This window comes from Ascaphus truei, chromosome 4, assembly GCF_040206685.1.
Source record: "Ascaphus truei isolate aAscTru1 chromosome 4, aAscTru1.hap1, whole genome shotgun sequence".
Classification (NCBI taxonomy): domain Eukaryota; kingdom Metazoa; phylum Chordata; class Amphibia; order Anura; family Ascaphidae; genus Ascaphus; species Ascaphus truei.
The window spans coordinates 53,440,670-53,457,807 of NC_134486.1; the positions used below are offsets into that span (position 1 = coordinate 53,440,670).

The following is a 17,138-nucleotide window of genomic DNA, read 5'->3' on the forward strand; positions in this document are numbered from 1 at the left end:
CACTAGTAAATATCCTAGAGGAGAGCACAGAAGGGCCAAACACTAGGAACAAGTATAACAAGGGAATGGAAATGAGAACAAGGGAAACAATCAGGGATAAGTCACTGTACCTCCGCCGGGGGGGAGGAGAGGGGGGCTGGCTCCGGGCCGGGGGATTCAGACAGAGTCAGCTGACATCCCGGCATCTCCAGACTGTGTGAGATCCTTCCCCCGCTCCCCCCTCTCGCAGACTCACCACCGGCTTCCACCAGCTTCTCCTGCACTGTCACACAGACTTCTCCAACCCAAACACACACACCTCCTCTCGTTTCTGGGATCGTCCGTTCTGATGCTGCCGGCCCCGCCTCCCTCCCACTCCGGCAGCCTCCCCCCCCCCCCCCCGTGATCCCGGTTATAATGTGGTCTCATTATGTGGACCCCGAGCACCGCGTTATAACGGGGTTCAGCTATATAATGTATATAAAAACACACACTCATCCCCCCCTTAAAAAACAATTACATATCTATTCTTTTTTTTTTATATTTTGTGTTTTTAAAAAGGACCTCCAAATCTGCTTGTGACATTTGCATATTCTCTCTTTCGCTCATTTTGTACCTGATGGAAATCGTTCAAACAGGAGATACTTTGGGGAAAGCAAGTCATACCATTTATCTAATCATGGTACACAACTTTTGAACAATTAGGAATGCTGATATCCTGACAACACACAATGCTCACTGTCTGAAAGAATCATACCATTAAGAATGCCGAGTTAGGAAAGGCAAGATTCAGACTGTCCCAACCTCTCTCAGGCAGATCACCATTCAATAGTCACAATGCTACAACAAAATGTGGACAAAGAACTGTACGAGACATAAGGAAAGGAGCTTAAGCAATCACGACTTCAAGGGCCCAAAAGAGGACAAGATGGCTCAGACAATAAAGGCTGGAGAAAGGCATTGTTACTGTAGGCATAGAAGTGCAAGAAAATAGTCCAAAGGAAGAGCAGAATGGTTAAAATAAGAGATGGGGACATGAACACAGCATACTGCCCATCACTTCCTGTTAATGAGGAATAGTCCCTGAAACAAAACCCTCAGCCCAATAAATGTCAACTGAAGTTTTAGAAACCTCCTGCATTTTCATCCCAAATCTACCTGAAAGAAGCTTTCAAATGTTGGCCAGTGTGGTAGCCAATGAAACAGAAAAAGCAGACACCACGCATAATTACATTGGCTCATCCTTTATCGCAGAAGATGAAGGTGAGGGACTGCAATATAATAATGTAAATAAGCCATAAAACAGAGGTAAACATTAATCAGCTTAAAGAAGTGGAATGTCCCAATGGGACATTTATAGACTTGAAAGTGAAAGACAGTTGGGGAAGACAAGATTCATCCAAGGATATTAAAAGAGCCAAGGGAAGTGCCTTCAACACCACAAACCAATGTAATCAGTCTCTATTAACACACTGTCTTTTTGCCAAGGTCAATTGTAGTATCTGTTCTTATCTGTGGCAGGGATGGAACAGATATTGGCACACACTCTTGTCTGGCCGAGAAGCTGGATTGTAGGGCCTGAGTTTTTTTACATAGCCTACGCAACTCAGGCTTAGTGCACCTGAAAGGGGTCCTAGTAGAGCATCTAACAGGGCAGACTTGCACAAGTGGTGAAAGCTTTGTAGCACAGAGAACAGAAAGGCACCCTGCGCCGGTGCACGTTTGACCCCACTCATCGTTGTACTCTGGCCTTTTGGCTGGGAGAGCACGTCAATTTTGAAACCCCACCCGTTCATTTTAGTTAGGGTGCTTATGTATGCCACTTGCTGTACTTATGCACAGTTCACACAGCGCAGCACTTTTTCATTTGGTCTTGTGCACATTTTTGTATGTAGTTAGTCATCTTCTAAACCGACTTGGGTTAGTAGGCTTTACCCAAAAAACCTTTGCCTTGGACTTTCCTGCTTGCCTTTTGGCCAAAGGCCAAGAAAAGGACGTTCAGAATCCGACAGGAGGAAGGCGTCAAAGACCCTAAAGATCTTGGATCACCGTCTGAAGAAATTTTTGGATACTAGAATTACTTGACTTCGAGACGACGGTCACACGTAGTAGCACCCAAATCACAAAACTGATTTGAGCACAGGGCCATAAATAAATAAATGTGTGGTTTCAGATAACTGAAGGAAGACTGATATAGTCACATTTAACAAAACTGGATGTGGAGAGGGGGCTGGTAACTACAGGTCAAGAAGACTGACTTCGGCAGGGCAAAACAAAAACTACTGATGGAGAGGGTGGTTGGCAAGGGTAGTAAATACAATAGCTTCCAAGACCCAAGGCAGAATGAATTTACTGGTAGAGGTCACGTCAAATACAATATGATGAATTTATACAGCTTTGTTGCCAGGGCTTTACAATTATATCCAAACATCTGCATCCATTGGTTTGGAAAGGAACATTGGGAGACTTAAAGAGATACAGGGCCATACTTGGTAAACTGTAATAAGCCATATGGCGCATTATAGTGTATTCACTTTAAACTGCTTATTATGACTGTGCACTGAATGTGTACTCAAAGTCACATTCGGGTGTATTGAAGGCCAACACCTTAAACATATCTTAGACTCTGCCTGAATGTATGGGGGAGAATCAAGAGCCTTGTAGTTAACAGACTATCGTATTAACATAAGTAATGTATGCATTTTTGTATATAATGCAAAGATCTACAAGGTATAGCAGATTAGATTACATTAGATAAATCAAAGGAAGTCACCAGTGTGACAACTACAGTGTAATATGTAAGAAGTTAAATATCATGCACTTGAACCTCAATAACCTCCACACTCAACACATGATCAATGGTGCCATGTACAATGTAATGGTGTCAACCACCAGAAGGAAAATGTACTCGTGTATTATTGAAACTAAAGACTAGAAAGCACTGTAGGCAAACAATTTGTTAAAGCCAGCAGGTTGCTTACTTGTATAGGCACAGTTGTGCTTCGTTCTGAAGGTCATATCTCCGGGATATAGACATAATAGATGTACTGCATAAAGTAGTAACAAAAAGGCTAAATGACCTAAAGAAAGCTACAAGAGGTTCATTTTCTTTAGCTGGAATGAAGTTAAGCATGGAGCCAAGTACTTATTTCCTGAATGGACAGTGGTCTCACGGAAAACACTTTCAACAGAGGTCGTAAAGGCTGTAATGGCATTCAAAACGTCTGGAGATGGAATAATGAACATACCTTGTGTGGTAAAGGGTGTCACCTTTATTTTAATATTCATCCTTACAAACACCAGTAGCCTGCATTGTCTACAATGTGTTTACAATAAGAATTGCACGAGTACGTAGCTAAAAACATTGAGAGCTGCCAACCAAGAAAAGGATTATTGAAAGAAAACGTCAAAGAGTCGATGCCCATGTCTACCATGGAGTGATAACTGACAGACGTGCTTTTATTAGTAATTTTGCCAAATGATCTCTGAAAAACTATCAGAAAAGCCAAAAACCAAATGCTACAAAAATGCACATCTGCTCTGTTTATGCGCTAGTAAGGGGCCCATACGTAACTCAGAAGACATTTTTGCAACTTCAATATTAGAAATTGTAACAAATTAAATCCTAGAAAATTACCAATGGTGTCTGTTTTAAAGACATGTTGACATTTCAAATCCCAATTCTTTTTGGATAGCAGAATTACTTAACTTCGAGACGACGGTCACACGTAGTAGCACCCAAATCACAAAACTGATTTGAGCACAGGGCCATAAATTAATAAATGTGTGGTTTCAGATAACCAAGAATAGAAAATGATCAGAGGATATCATAATTGACTTGGTGATCAGGATGAAAAGTAGAGGTAGTTTGCAATAAAGCATAAACAGTATAGCAAGTATGAAAGCATCACGTAATAAATCCTAGTCACATGTTGAATTTCCAACTAGGAGAAAAAGATATGGCCAAGACGGGAAGGGCTCTGCCTTTGAGGTTGAATGAAATGCAGAATTACCCACTTTACCAGCCTCTGGAGAGCCAGTTAGCAGAGCAGACGTGGAAAGCAGAACTCTCCTATGGTCATTACAGGTCAGCAACAGCTTTATTTCAAACTCAAAAGGTTCTGACCGTCGATATTCACATAAATCAACACACACTCACTTTATTTTATTTAAATAACTGCATCGATACGTACAAGGCTACAATTTCTTTCTACGCCTTCAAATTGTTTCCACTCCTATTTATTATTCTTTCAGTGTTTGTGTCCTTGAACGCATTATTACTGAATGTTCAGCTAAGCAGTTTGCTGAAAGTGTACAACATTCTAATCAGCAGAAGCATTAAACCAAAGTGACACTTTGTGTATAAAACCCCAGCTTTTGTCAGAGCACAAAGGAGCCTTATAACTCTCTCTGCTAGTAATCAGTTTATGATGCCTATCTTGTCCATTGAGCAGAGCCGGCACGTTTTCAAGTTTTATTTCCCACAGATAGCCAGCCGTATTTGTGCTTAACTTACGTGCTGGGTTTTGCAACCATATTCATAAAGCCCGACAGCTGTTGCCAAGTCTGACAACTTTATTTAACCCTTACAGTACCCAGAAGGTCTTTAACGTTTTGTAAACATTGACTTGTGTTGCTAGGTTTTTTTATTTGCAGTTATTTTTTTTTTAACGATTATGTTTAACCTCTGGAGTGCCAGCAATGCAAGGCGACCTACATCTTTCTGGCAATGAAGGGGTGAATGAAGTTCAACGGTCATAGGCTTCGGTAGCATGAAAGACATCCAACTTGCACGTTGAAATGCAAATATTGCAATATTTGCCGTTTCATTTTAAGATCATGTTTAATTTAGATGACAAATCTGGGTTTCAGTCCAAACATTCGTTCAGCCAATATGCCAAACCATAACCATCCTGCATCAGGCTTTCCCTGGTTCAAACTCTTCTCCTACAAGTGTGCCTACAACGCTCTGGCACTGGATGTTTTAAAATACATCTAGACTTACCCTCATTTTAATTAAAGCAGCAATCCAGGTTGCATTGCTTGTTTTTTCTTCTTTCTATATAGGATTGAAGCAGGAGGTCTACAGAGCTGAACCCCATTCATTTCCGTTCTGGATGCCCCGCGCTTCAAGAGATACTTCCCTCCGTAGGGGTGCCGGTATCTCTGCAGCCAGGCAATGAATGGTGGCGCTTAGAAAGCTGGGATGTTATCTGTTGCGGCTTCCTATTGGCCCATGTGACATAGAAGCAGGTGAATGTGATGCTCCAATTGAATGCCAGTCCTTATAGGACATCCAGTGTTAATAGAGGTCCACACTAAGGGTTAACCTCGGCCGCGTTAGAGTGCCCCCATTGAAATATATAGACATCTGGTAGGGTAATTGTGGAGTCAGCCAGACCCTCACTACATCATAATATAAGCAACCCAAACCAGTGTGTGGATTAAGGAGGTCAGTGACCTAGGTAAGCAGGACAATTGAAAAGCACTATGGCTCAGTACCTGTACTACCCAGGGGGCACTCGCGTCGTCGGCGGCGTGCAGTCCATTTTGTGGTGATCCAAGGATATAGAGAGCGTTGATGGCGCCCATGTGACCTGGACATTTAAACTTCAAAGATACTGGCAGCACCTACGGGGGTGTCTCTGGAAGCATGGGGCCCCCAAGCCTTAATTAATGGTGTTCAGCTCCGGAGACCTCCTGCTTTGAACTTATAACAGTCAAACAAAACTACTCAAAGCAAGAAAAGCAACCTGGACTGCCGCTTTAAAAAGGTCCTCACGGACACTGGAAGAGGAGGGTAGGCAACTTTGGATGTGGACAGTGTGTCAGTACACTGATGTACAGGTTGGAGGAGATTTTAAACTAGGATGGAGGGGGGAGGGACAAGAACCACATAATGAACTAAATAGAATAGACAGGGATGGGGGAAATAGCAAAGAGTCATGGAGATAGAATGGGGGGAAAGTGGGAATTTGTCAAGCAGAAAACGTATAATGCCTAAATCCACTTGGAGTAGAAAGGCAGGAGCAGATAAGATAATAGCACAGACTGAAAAAACCTTAGGCCTTGCCCCCGCTGCCTGCTACAGCATCCGCTGTGGCGGACGCTGCGCTCACGAGAGCCCTCCCCTCAACGGCGCCGGGCCAGCTGCGAGGGGGGGCCGCAGCGCTCGCGCGAGAGCTACTCCTGCTCCCAATAGAATTGAGAGCAGGAACTCGCGTCGAGCGGCTAGGCACGCCCCCCGGCGGTTCAGCCAATGAGGGCGAACCTGCCGGGTGACGTCATGGCTGCGCCCCCGTCACTCCTCCGCCACGCCCCCCCGGTCTCTGCTCCTGCAGTGAGCTGCAGACCGGGGAATCGCCGGAACGCGCAGCCAAAAGAGCGGGCGCGCATTACAGCGCCGTGACCGGGGCCTTAGCCTTATATGCATGCTTGCTAATGATAAAATGGGATGAGCTGGAATGAATAGCTTCAAGGGAGCAGTATGATATCATAGGCATTACTGAAACATGGTGGGATGAAACTCATGACTGGGCAGTTCATTTATTGCCTTTTTCGGAAGGATCAAGCAAATAGATGAGGAGGTGGAGTATGTTTATATGTCAAACCAGATCTAAAATCTATTATAAGGGTAGATGTTTAGGAAGGAAATGATGAAAATGTAAAGAGAGACCTTGTGGATAGAAATTAGCAGTGACGGTAAAAGTACAAAGAAAATGTTTGTAGGGATATGCTATAAAGCAAATGGAAAAGGCATAACAACTATGCCTTGTTTGCATTATGGGTGATTTTAATTATCCAGACATAGACAGGGGCAATGAGATTAGCATTACAACGAAGGAAAACAGGTTTTTGGGTGTGCTAAAAGACAATTACATGACCCAAATTATTGAGGAACCAACCAGGAGAGGTGCAATACTGGATTTGGTAATATCAACCAATGTAAAAGTAATACCCAAATGTTCCCGCACCTGAATATTTGTTAACAGTGATCATAACATGGTCTCATTTGAAATAAATTAGCAAAAACCATATTACTTGGGTTCAACCAAGACTTTAAACTTTAGAAAGGCAGATTTTAATAAACTGAGGACTAATCTACAAGGAATAAATTAAGATGATGTGTTGCAGGGAAAAATGTAGACGATAAATGGACAGGCCTTAAAACATTGATAGAAAAGCACACTTATCAGTGTATACCCTTGGGTAGCAAATATAAATGAAACACGTCTAAACCAATGTGGCCAAATAAACAGGTAGGGGAGAAAATAGAAAAGAGGCAGACATTTAGATTCTGAAAGTAAGAAGGGACAGTGCCATCATATCAGAATCATAAGGAATGTAACACAAGTTGCAAAAGGGCCATCAAATTAGCAAAAATGGATAATGAAAAAAGGATTGCAATAGAAAGTAAGGTCAGCCCTAAAAAGTTTTTTAAGTACCTTAAAAACAAAAAAATAAGAAAATAAAATATAGGACCCTTTCAGTGTGAGATGTGCAGGTAAATTATTGGAGATTGTCTCTGTATTTAGCAGGGAAGAATCAATTGCAATAGTAGTGTCGCAGGAGGAAGCCACAACCTCTATATTAACGAACAATTGGTTAAATGAGATAGAAGTTCATAGGCGGCTTGATAACATTTAAGTAAATAAAGCAACTGTCCCCGATGGCATAGATCCAAGAGATCGTAAAGAGCTAAGTTCAGTAATAGCCAAACCCCTACATTTAATATTCAAGTACTCCATTTCCACAGGCTCAGTGCCACAAGATTGGCATAAAGCAGACGCGCTGCCTACATTTAAAAAGAGAGCTAGATCACAACCGGGGAATTACAGACCCGTAAGCCTGACACCAATAGTGGGAAAGCTACTTGAAGGTTTAGTATGGGATAATATTGAGGAATACCTAATGGAAAACACAATGATTAGTAAAAGCCAGCATGGATTTATGAAGTATAGGTCATACCATACTAATCTTATTAGTTTTTTAGAGGAGGTAAGTAGGAAATTAGAGCAGGGTAATGCAGTTGATGAGGTCTAAGATTTTGCAAAGGTTTTTGATACTGTTCCACACAAGAGGTTAGTGAACAAAATAAAGGGGGAAAAAAAGCTGTGTGTGCTGTGCACGCGCATAGTAAGTGAAACTTCTTTGACTTTTGTCACAGAAATTGTATTTGTGTTGGTGATGTTTTAATTAAAAATCAAAATACAATTTCATTGACAAAACGCAAATAAATTTGACTTAGAATGCGCGTGCTCGGCACACATCCCCTGTATTAGCTATTTGCACTGAGTGTGCGCGTGTGACTGAGTGTGCGCGTGTGACTGAGTGTGCGCGTGACTGTGACTGAGTGTGCGCGTGACTGTGACTGAGTGTGCGCGTGACTGTGACTGAGTGTGCGCGTGACTGTGACTGAGTGCACGTGACTGTGACTGAGTGCGCGTGACTGACTGAGTGCGCGTGACTGTGACTGCGCGTGACTGTGACTGCGCACGTGACTGCACGTGTGACTGACTGTGCGCATGTGAGTGAGACTGCGCGCATGTGACTGAGACTGCGCGCGTGACTGAGACTGCGCGCGTGACTGAGACTGCGCGCGTGACTGAGACTGCGCGCGTGACTGAGACTGCGCGCGTGACTGAGACTGCGCGCGTGACTGAGACTGCGCGCGTGACTGAGACTGCGCGCGTGACTGAGACTGCGCGCGTGACTGAGTGTGCGTGTGACTGAGTGCGTGACTGAGTGTGACCTTACATATCCCCTTGCACATCACCCCCCTGCACCTTACATATCCCCCCCTGCACCTTACATATCCCCCCCTGCACATCACATACCCCCCTGAACATCACATAGCCCCCTGCACCCTACATATCCCCCTGCACATCACCCCCCTGCACCCTACATATCCCCCTGCACATCACCCCCCTTGCACATCACCCCCCTTCACCTTACATCACCCCCTCCCGCACCTTACATAACCCCCTGCACCTCCTCACATCACATCCCCTCCCCTCACCCCTACACCTCACATCACGGCGGCAGAGCAGAACGCCGGCCTCCTCCTGCTCTGCTCGGTGAGGCTAAGGCCCCGCTCCCTCAGTCAGCGCGCCCGCACTGCTGACAGGCGGGGCGCTGACAGGCACAGACCGCGATATGCGGTCTGTAGGGAGCGGGAGCGTGGTTTGAGCGGAGGGACCCGCTACTCCCCCCTCCCTACACGGGCTCGGGCTGCAGGAGGGAGCTGCTGCGGGCTGCCGTAAGGTAAGCAGCTCCCTCCCCCTTCCCCCACAAATGCCCACACATTGACAGTTTATCCGCTTTGCTCAGGAAGCGCCGGGCTTTCTCTCCCAATCTCCGGCCTCCAGCGCTGCCCGCCCGATCCGCACACACCGCTCTGCTTCCTCCCGGTTACCCTCCATGATCCCTGGGCTCCTCCTACTCCGGCCCCGGTGGCGCTCAGTCAGCGGGACACAGGGAAGCGGAGGTAGGGAGGAGAGAGGCTGAGCAGCGGCTCACTGAGTCCACTCGACCCACACCCGAGACCGATTTAAAATCCCCGCGCCTGCCTTCTTGCTACAGTACACCTTTCACTCTAGCACCGGAAGCTCTGCGGCAGCCATCTTGCTATACCCATGGCAGTGGAACGTGTGGGGGTAACGGGGCTGTGGGCGGCATGTCACAGCGGGTGTGTGGGGGGGAGCGGCGGCTGTTAGGAGCGGCGCCGGCGGCTATCGCCGCCACCGCATGTCACAGTAGACGCGGGGAGAGGGGGGGAGCCGTGACGTCACTTCCGTTTCACATTTCGCCCCCAACTCTCCCGTTTTACCCCATCAGAATAGGTGCCACTAAAGAAGTTTCACTTCAAAATTGGACTCTGTAAAAATATTTTCACCTGGATTGAAAACTGGTTGAAGGATAAACAGAGGGTTGTCATAAATTAAACTTTTTCAGGTTGGCTAAAGTTGTGACTGGAGTATCTCATGGATTGGTATTGGGACCCCTGCTTTTTAACTTGTTTATTAAATGACCTTGAGGATGGCATAGAGAGCAAAGTCTCAATCTTTGCTGATGACAATAAATTGTGTAAGGTAGTAGAACCAGAGCAGGATGAAATACTGTATCTCTCCAGAAGAACTTGGATAGACTGGAAACTTGGGCAGTTAAATTAAAGAATGCATTTGGGAAACAAGAATAAACAGGCAATTTACAAATTAAATGCAGACAAATTAGGAGAATCCTCCATTGTTACCGATAATGTTTAGCCAGAAATAGAAATATAGATGCAAATAGATCCATCTACAGTATGTGAGTATCTTTAGCTTTTAAGAATGAACTAGCAAAACTATATGTCTAGCCTTATCCAGAAATGGAAATATATTTATTAGTTAAACATCTATAAAAGTCCATGGAGAAGAATTTAGGAGTGCTTGTAGACAGCAGGCTTAGCAATAGCGCCCAAAATCATGCAATAGCTGCAAAGGCAAATCGTATCTTATCTTGCATTAAACGGGCAATGGATGGAAGGGAAGTAAACATAATTATGCCCCTCTATAAAGCATTAGTAAGACCACACCTTGAATATGGAGTACAGTTTTGAGCACCACTCCTTAGAAAAGACATTATTTTAGTAGAAAAAGTGCAGAGAAGTGCCACCAAATGAATTAAGGGACTAGAAAATCTGATTTATGAGGAGAGGCCAACTAAATTAGATGTATTTACATTAGAAAAGTGGTGTCTAAGGCTTTGGGCATGGTGGATCAATTCGTGCTGACCTGAGCTGCTGCTCGCTCAACCAGGAGCTTTTTGCTGGTCTGGCAGAGGAGACAGCAAGCGCGCTTGGGAGGTGGGTGGTGGGCGTGTCGGCAGGCAGGGCTATTCTGGCGCCGACGTCAACGTCACGCATGAAAATGCCGGCTGCAGCCTCATTGGATATCGAGCGGTCATGTGACCGCTCCTCCGCTCCCCCGAGCGGCAAATTTCAAACTTGCCTGTCTCGGCAAATTTTCTCAGCCTCCTCACGCATGCGGAAGCAGCTGCTAAAGCCGCGCTGCTGACAGATGCAGGGGGTAAGTGCATCTGCTCAGCGCGGCTCAGCACAACCCTATCTACTATGTCCCAGGCCTAAGAGGGGATATAATAACTAGATACAAATATATTCGGGGACAATGCAAGGAGCTTTCAAAATAACTATTAATCACAAGGGCAGTACAAACGACACAGGGTCATCCCTTAATATTGGAGGAAAGGAGATTTCACTAGATACAAAGGAAAGGGTTCTTTTCAGTAAGGGCAGTTAAAATGGAGATTGTGATGGCAGATACAATAGATATATTCAAAAAAAGAAAGGATAGGTATACAGGGATATACAAAATAAATAAACATTTATTTATTTATGGAAGACTGTACATATTACTGCGCTCCTCCCTATAGAAGTTTGCTGCTGGTAAAAAGATTTCCATATAGAAAAACAAAAAGAACGATTCCTGCGCTCCTACCAATTAGACTAAAATAAAATAGTGCTCTCATGAATAAGGGTTATTTAGTTAAACCCTTTGGCCAAAGCGTTATAAGCCTGCAGCCCTGCCTTGACGCACCATTTTATTTTAGCCATTTATTTATAAAATGTTGTACCAGGAAGTAATACATTGAGAGTTACCTCTCGTTTTCAAGTATGTCCTGGGCATAGTGTTATGATGACAAAAATATGGTATCAAATACATAGTTACGTTAAGTGAACAGTGTTATACAATATATACATGACATTGCATGCACAGTTAAAGATGATACATGTTATAGGCATATGTAACAGTTACAGACCAGGTTAAAATGTGAGACAGCTTTAGTTTTGAAAGAACTTAGAATGGTGGCGGATGTGAGAGTCTCCTGTAGATTGTTCCAGTTTTGGGGTGCACGGTAAGAGAAGGAGGAGCGGCCGCATACTTTATTGAACCGTGGGACCATGAACAGTCTTTTGGAGTCAGATCTCAGATAACTGCTGCATGTGGTAGGGGTGAGGAGCTTGTTCAGGTAGACGGGTAGCTTGCCCAGAAAGTATTTGAAGGCAAGAAAGGAAAGATTAACTTTGCGCCTAGACTCAAGTGTTGACCAATCTAAGCTCTTTGAGTATGGGAAGGATGTTGACCCAGGGAGAAATCTGATTGCCAATATTCGTAGTCAGGATGGAATTTACTTTTCCCCCTTATGAAATATCATTAGATTATATTTCACTGGGGTTTTTTGTTAACCTTCCTCTGGATCAATACACTGTAAGTACAAATAAAGGATAAAGTATCTGTCGTCTAAATTTAGCATAGGTTGAACCTGATAGACATATGTCTTTTTTCAACCTCATCTACTATGTACAGTAACTATGTGTTATCATGGGCCTTGGCAGCACCAAGTGGGGCAGTCCCAGAGAAGGCTCACTTTTTTGTCTGAAGGAAGCAGCCAGGCTCTGGAGAGAGGGGCAGGGATAGAGTGCTGCTGGCTACCAAAGCACAACATTCCAAAATAATGTTTGGGACAGCCAATGACTCACATACACTACCCCACAGGCTTAAATAGCAGTGTTATAAAAAGGTGAAAAGCTCTAATTCGAAGAAGTCATCCACAATACTCAACTTCGAAAAACTATTTTCGCAGATGTGCTATTTGTTTAAACTTTTTAATGATCTGTATATTGAAGTGTACCTTATTCCATGATGGGGCTGGGTTGAATATACTGTATGGCTGTCATTAATTGTTCATTTCTTCTATAGTAAATTATTTATACTGTATGAGTCCAGTGGGAAAAGATATGCTGAAAATGTTAAAAGTACTCTGTTTCTTCGGCATCTTTCGCAGATACTTATGTATACTGAACTCTCGTTCATTATTATTATTATTAGGCCTGTCAAACATCACTTATTTGGAACATCAGTAGTTCATAAACCTACAATGGATTTTCACCATTCGCTGCCAGACCTATTTCCACTGAAATGGAAAATATTGGGCAACTCGTGTGTGTTGTTTTATGTTATCATATTCTTGCACTTCATCCAGGAAAAGGAGGCCGTGCCGTATTAAAGGAATGGCCATGGTGTGGGAACACAGGTAACCAAGATAATGTGATTCATTTTCTGAGAATACCAGTCCCTCGTACAGGAAAACGTGGGAGTCTTTCGGTATTTCCCAAAGCACGATAAAAAGAAAAAACAACTTCATTTAGGGCACGAGCTGTCAGAACTCCCCTTGGCACCAAGTGTATTTTTCTGGAAAGGCGTAGAGGAGGTTCGAAGGGTACCATGGCACCAAGTCTAATCTGTCCAAAGACGTGACAGTGGAAAAGCAATAACTCATGGCTTAAGGTCTTGGGAGCATAAAGATTTTATGTGCAACAGATGTTAAAACTGTAATAAGGTGAGCATAAATGCTAGTCAATCATTTACCATTTCCCTCCCTAAGCACTCACACAGCGAGATTATTTTCTTTGTGCTGGTGCGTGTTGCGCACTTTAAAACCCAAGTATTGTATAGTGAGATCCTAACTTCTTTATTGTGTGTGTTGCCTACAGCACACACTGCTGGCCCCTAGACAAAGGATAAACCAGGGGGAACTTCATTTGCACTCTTACAATAATAGAGGTGAAGAAGGGGATACAATGCATGTCTCTTTAACAACTGTCCATCCAAGCATAGTCCACACTATCTGGTCCTCTTTTCAGCAGAAGCAGGCGATACAAAACAGGAGAGAGATACTTTCTCTCCTTTATTGGCTCTGTTCTAAAGCACAAGTAAGCAGCTGTTTAGTAATGATGTCATAAGGAGCAGCTCGATTGTTTGTGGTGAACACTGGGAATATCCTGCTCTTCCGATCTTGTACTTTTTCCTATTTTTAAACTTACCGGCTTCCAACTTTTTATTGCAAACATCCCCATTGATCTAGTTTCAATTCTTACGGACACAGTAGTCACATCCATCTGCGGATGTGATCACCCTGCTTTAGAACATCACAGAGCTGGTTAACATATAGTGTGGGTCGCCCAGCGCTCAACCTGTTCATCTGCAGTGAGATTTCAGCTGTATGGGACAATACCATTAACCCTTTTCCTGGCTTTGCAAAGCTCGCTGAAAGCAAAGTAAACAAGCCCCATATTAACGAAGCGGTGCTATTCTCTAAAGACCCCTTACACCGCATGCATTGAAGTGAATGAGGTGTAAGGTGTCACTCGGAGCTGGAAGGAGTCCTTTGGAACAGCACTGCTTAAGAAATATGGCCTATAATCTTATGGCGGGTATCTGGTAGGAGTAGGAAGGGGAGTATGATGAAAGTGGGGACACGGTAAGTGGTATGGGGTCAAAACGAAAGAGGTCTCACATTTTAATCTGGTCTGTAACTGTTACATACGCTTATAATATATATTATCTCTAACTGTGCATGCTATGTCTTGTATATAATGTATACCCTGTTCACTTATGTAACTATGTATTGTAACCATGTATTATTTGTCATCTTAACTCTGTGCCCAGGACATACTTGAAAACGAGAGGTAATTCTCAATGTATTACTTCCTGGTAAAACATTTTATAAATAAATAAATACATTTGAAAATTGCTGAGCAACGCCGGAGCCATTCAAACCTTATGACGTAGAAGGAGCATAACATGTAGCACAGAAGAGTAGCATATAGGATTTCTACTACAGGAGATTTGAGAGCATGAAGATGTTAAATCAACACCAATCACTACTGAGCCTGACTATTCCTTGCCTCAGTGTAAGTCAAGCTCGCCAAAATGTCACCCATAGCAATCCCAAAACAAGCACCCCCCACATGGGCTTTTAATGGCTGCTCATACTAACTTCTGTAGTGACCTTTCCCATTCAGGTGGCCATTTTAATCATTTTCGGGAGGTTTGTCATGCACACGCAAAGTAAAACATAACTGGGGATAACGTATTAAAAAAAAGAAAGGGGAGGAAAAAAGAAAGCTTACTGCCCAGACTGGAGAGGTGAAGCCCAGGATCGCGGCTCGAGTTCCATCTGCTATGTAGGGGATAATATTTTCACCCAAACGGGTATCTCTGAAAAGGGCTCGCAAGACATTTAAAGCATGGACCTAAAGAAAGAAGAAGAAGAAGATGTTCATGGTTAGCTGTAATGTAAAACATGTTTCTACATTTTTGCCATGGTGATTGGAACAATATCTTTTTTTATAAACACTTTCGTGAGCACATAAGCACTAATGTTGTATTTCAACAATGTCGTTTTCAAAGATTACCGGAAAAAAGATTCAGCGCGTGATTCTTCACCAGCTTCACTGGCTTCTAAGATTTCTCTAACAAAGTCATAAATTAAAAGGAAAGAGTACTCAGGCTACCTCTTCATTTCTTTGCAAACTAGTTGTCAGCCAGACCGATTAGACCTCAATAATTGGTTTATTGAAACCATCCTTTAATGCAATGATAGGGTATATTGTGCAAAAAGATTCCTGGAGCGGAGGATGATTAAGCAATGTTTATCCTGACTTCCAAGAAGTGAGACTGTGTTTTATTACTGAAGGGGTAGATTGCACTAACCCTATTCACATGTGAACGAAGATATCAGTTTAAAAAACAAAGATAATACGTGCTTGATATTCCCACGTGAATACATATTTAGTGGCAAGCTAATAGCGTCTGTGAGCCTTGCTCAATAAATAATTCTGATAGCTTAATCTGTCAACCCTGATTTATACCTATTTTTTTTTTTTTTTACACCCCTTCACCGCATGAGGGGTCTGTAATACATTGTAAACCTGAAAGTGTTTCCTTACAGTAGTGGTTCTCAAGCCTCTCTTCAAGGCCCTGAGCCAATCCACTGTATCTTTCCATACGCAAACTTGGTTCATTCACCTGTGTGCAAGAACATTGGTTATCCTTAAACCTGGTCTGCCCAGTGGTTCTCCAGGAGAGTTTGAGAAGCGCTGACCTATAGGCGTCTACGGTAGCAAAGAGGTTATAGAAATGTACAGTATATAAACAAACCACAACATTACATAACGTAGGTCACATGTTAAAAATATGTATTTATGCTGAAAAACTGATGGCCTGTAGGCCAGGGGTGCGCAAACTGGGGGGGGGGGGGGCGGGAGCAATTTATTGGGGGCGTTAACAGGAGGCAATGCGCTGTTCCCCACAACATTTAAATAAAATGCCGGGGGAGCATGTGAGGCCTCTGTACGTCTCTTACCTTCTGTCCGGCGGCTTCCAATGACGCATCGCCATGACTACACGGGGGTCACATGACGCAACGACGAGTCACATGACTTTGTGACATCAAATGACGCTGCCGATGCTGGAGAGAAGGTATGGGGAGTGGGGGTGGGGGCGGGGGGAGTTGAACGCGGGTGGGGGGGGGGAGATAGGTAAGCAGGGGGTGCAAACAAAAAGGTTTGCGCCGCCCTGCTTTAGGCTATCATTTTTTTTCAAAATACACCGGAGACAAACATTGTAATCCATGATTACTTCCAAGAATAAATAACAGCTTCACCACTAAATATGAATTAACCTCTGATCACTTCCAGAGCTTGGTTATCACAAAACAATTAACCCCTTACCCCCTGCTATATGAAATAGCGCTGAAATGATGGTAACTAAAACCCATGAACTAACCTATTGCCCTCTTATTATCTTTCACATTATACTTCTCATGCACATGAACAGGATATCTAAAATAGTTCAACGGCAATACATTTTTACCCATAATTTACAAAATGATATCACAGGGGTCTCGGGTATAAAAAAATGTTGAAAAATCAAGCCAAATGCCTCAGGTGGTTCTGGGAATTACATAGTTAGATAGTAGATGATGTTGAAAAAAAGACATATGTCCATCAAGTTCAATCAACTGTATGTTAAAATTAGACGACAGACACTTTATCCTATATTTGTATTTACAGTATTTTGATCCAGAGGCAGGCAAACAAAAAACCCCAGTGAAACATTATCCAATGATGTCTTATAAGGGGAAAAATTCATTCCATTCCCGACTCCCAATAATTCCCTCAGAACCTCTCTTAAAAAGGAGAAAAATGTAAACATGTGACATGGATACTCATTTACATTTTATAAAAGACTCAATAGGGGATTGTGCAGTTAAAATGTAAAAAAAAACAAAAACATTAAAAACGGCAAGAGAGA

At 43.3% G+C, this 17,138-nt stretch overlaps 1 protein-coding gene across 6 annotated transcripts in view; it reads right to left on the reverse strand.

Moving 5' to 3' along the window:
• THADA (THADA armadillo repeat containing) overlaps positions 1–17,138 on the reverse strand; it is a 438,996-nt gene that overhangs the window by 323,824 nt on the left and 98,034 nt on the right. For all 6 annotated transcript variants that reach the window (XR_012800897.1, XM_075595760.1, XM_075595761.1 and 3 more), the window contains exon 25: positions 14,954–15,076. Coding sequence is in view for 5 of the 6 variants with exons in the window: in XM_075595760.1 (XP_075451875.1) it covers positions 14,954–15,076 (123 nt within the window). In the remaining variant the exon portion in view is untranslated. The remainder of the gene's footprint in view (positions 1–14,953; positions 15,077–17,138) is intronic.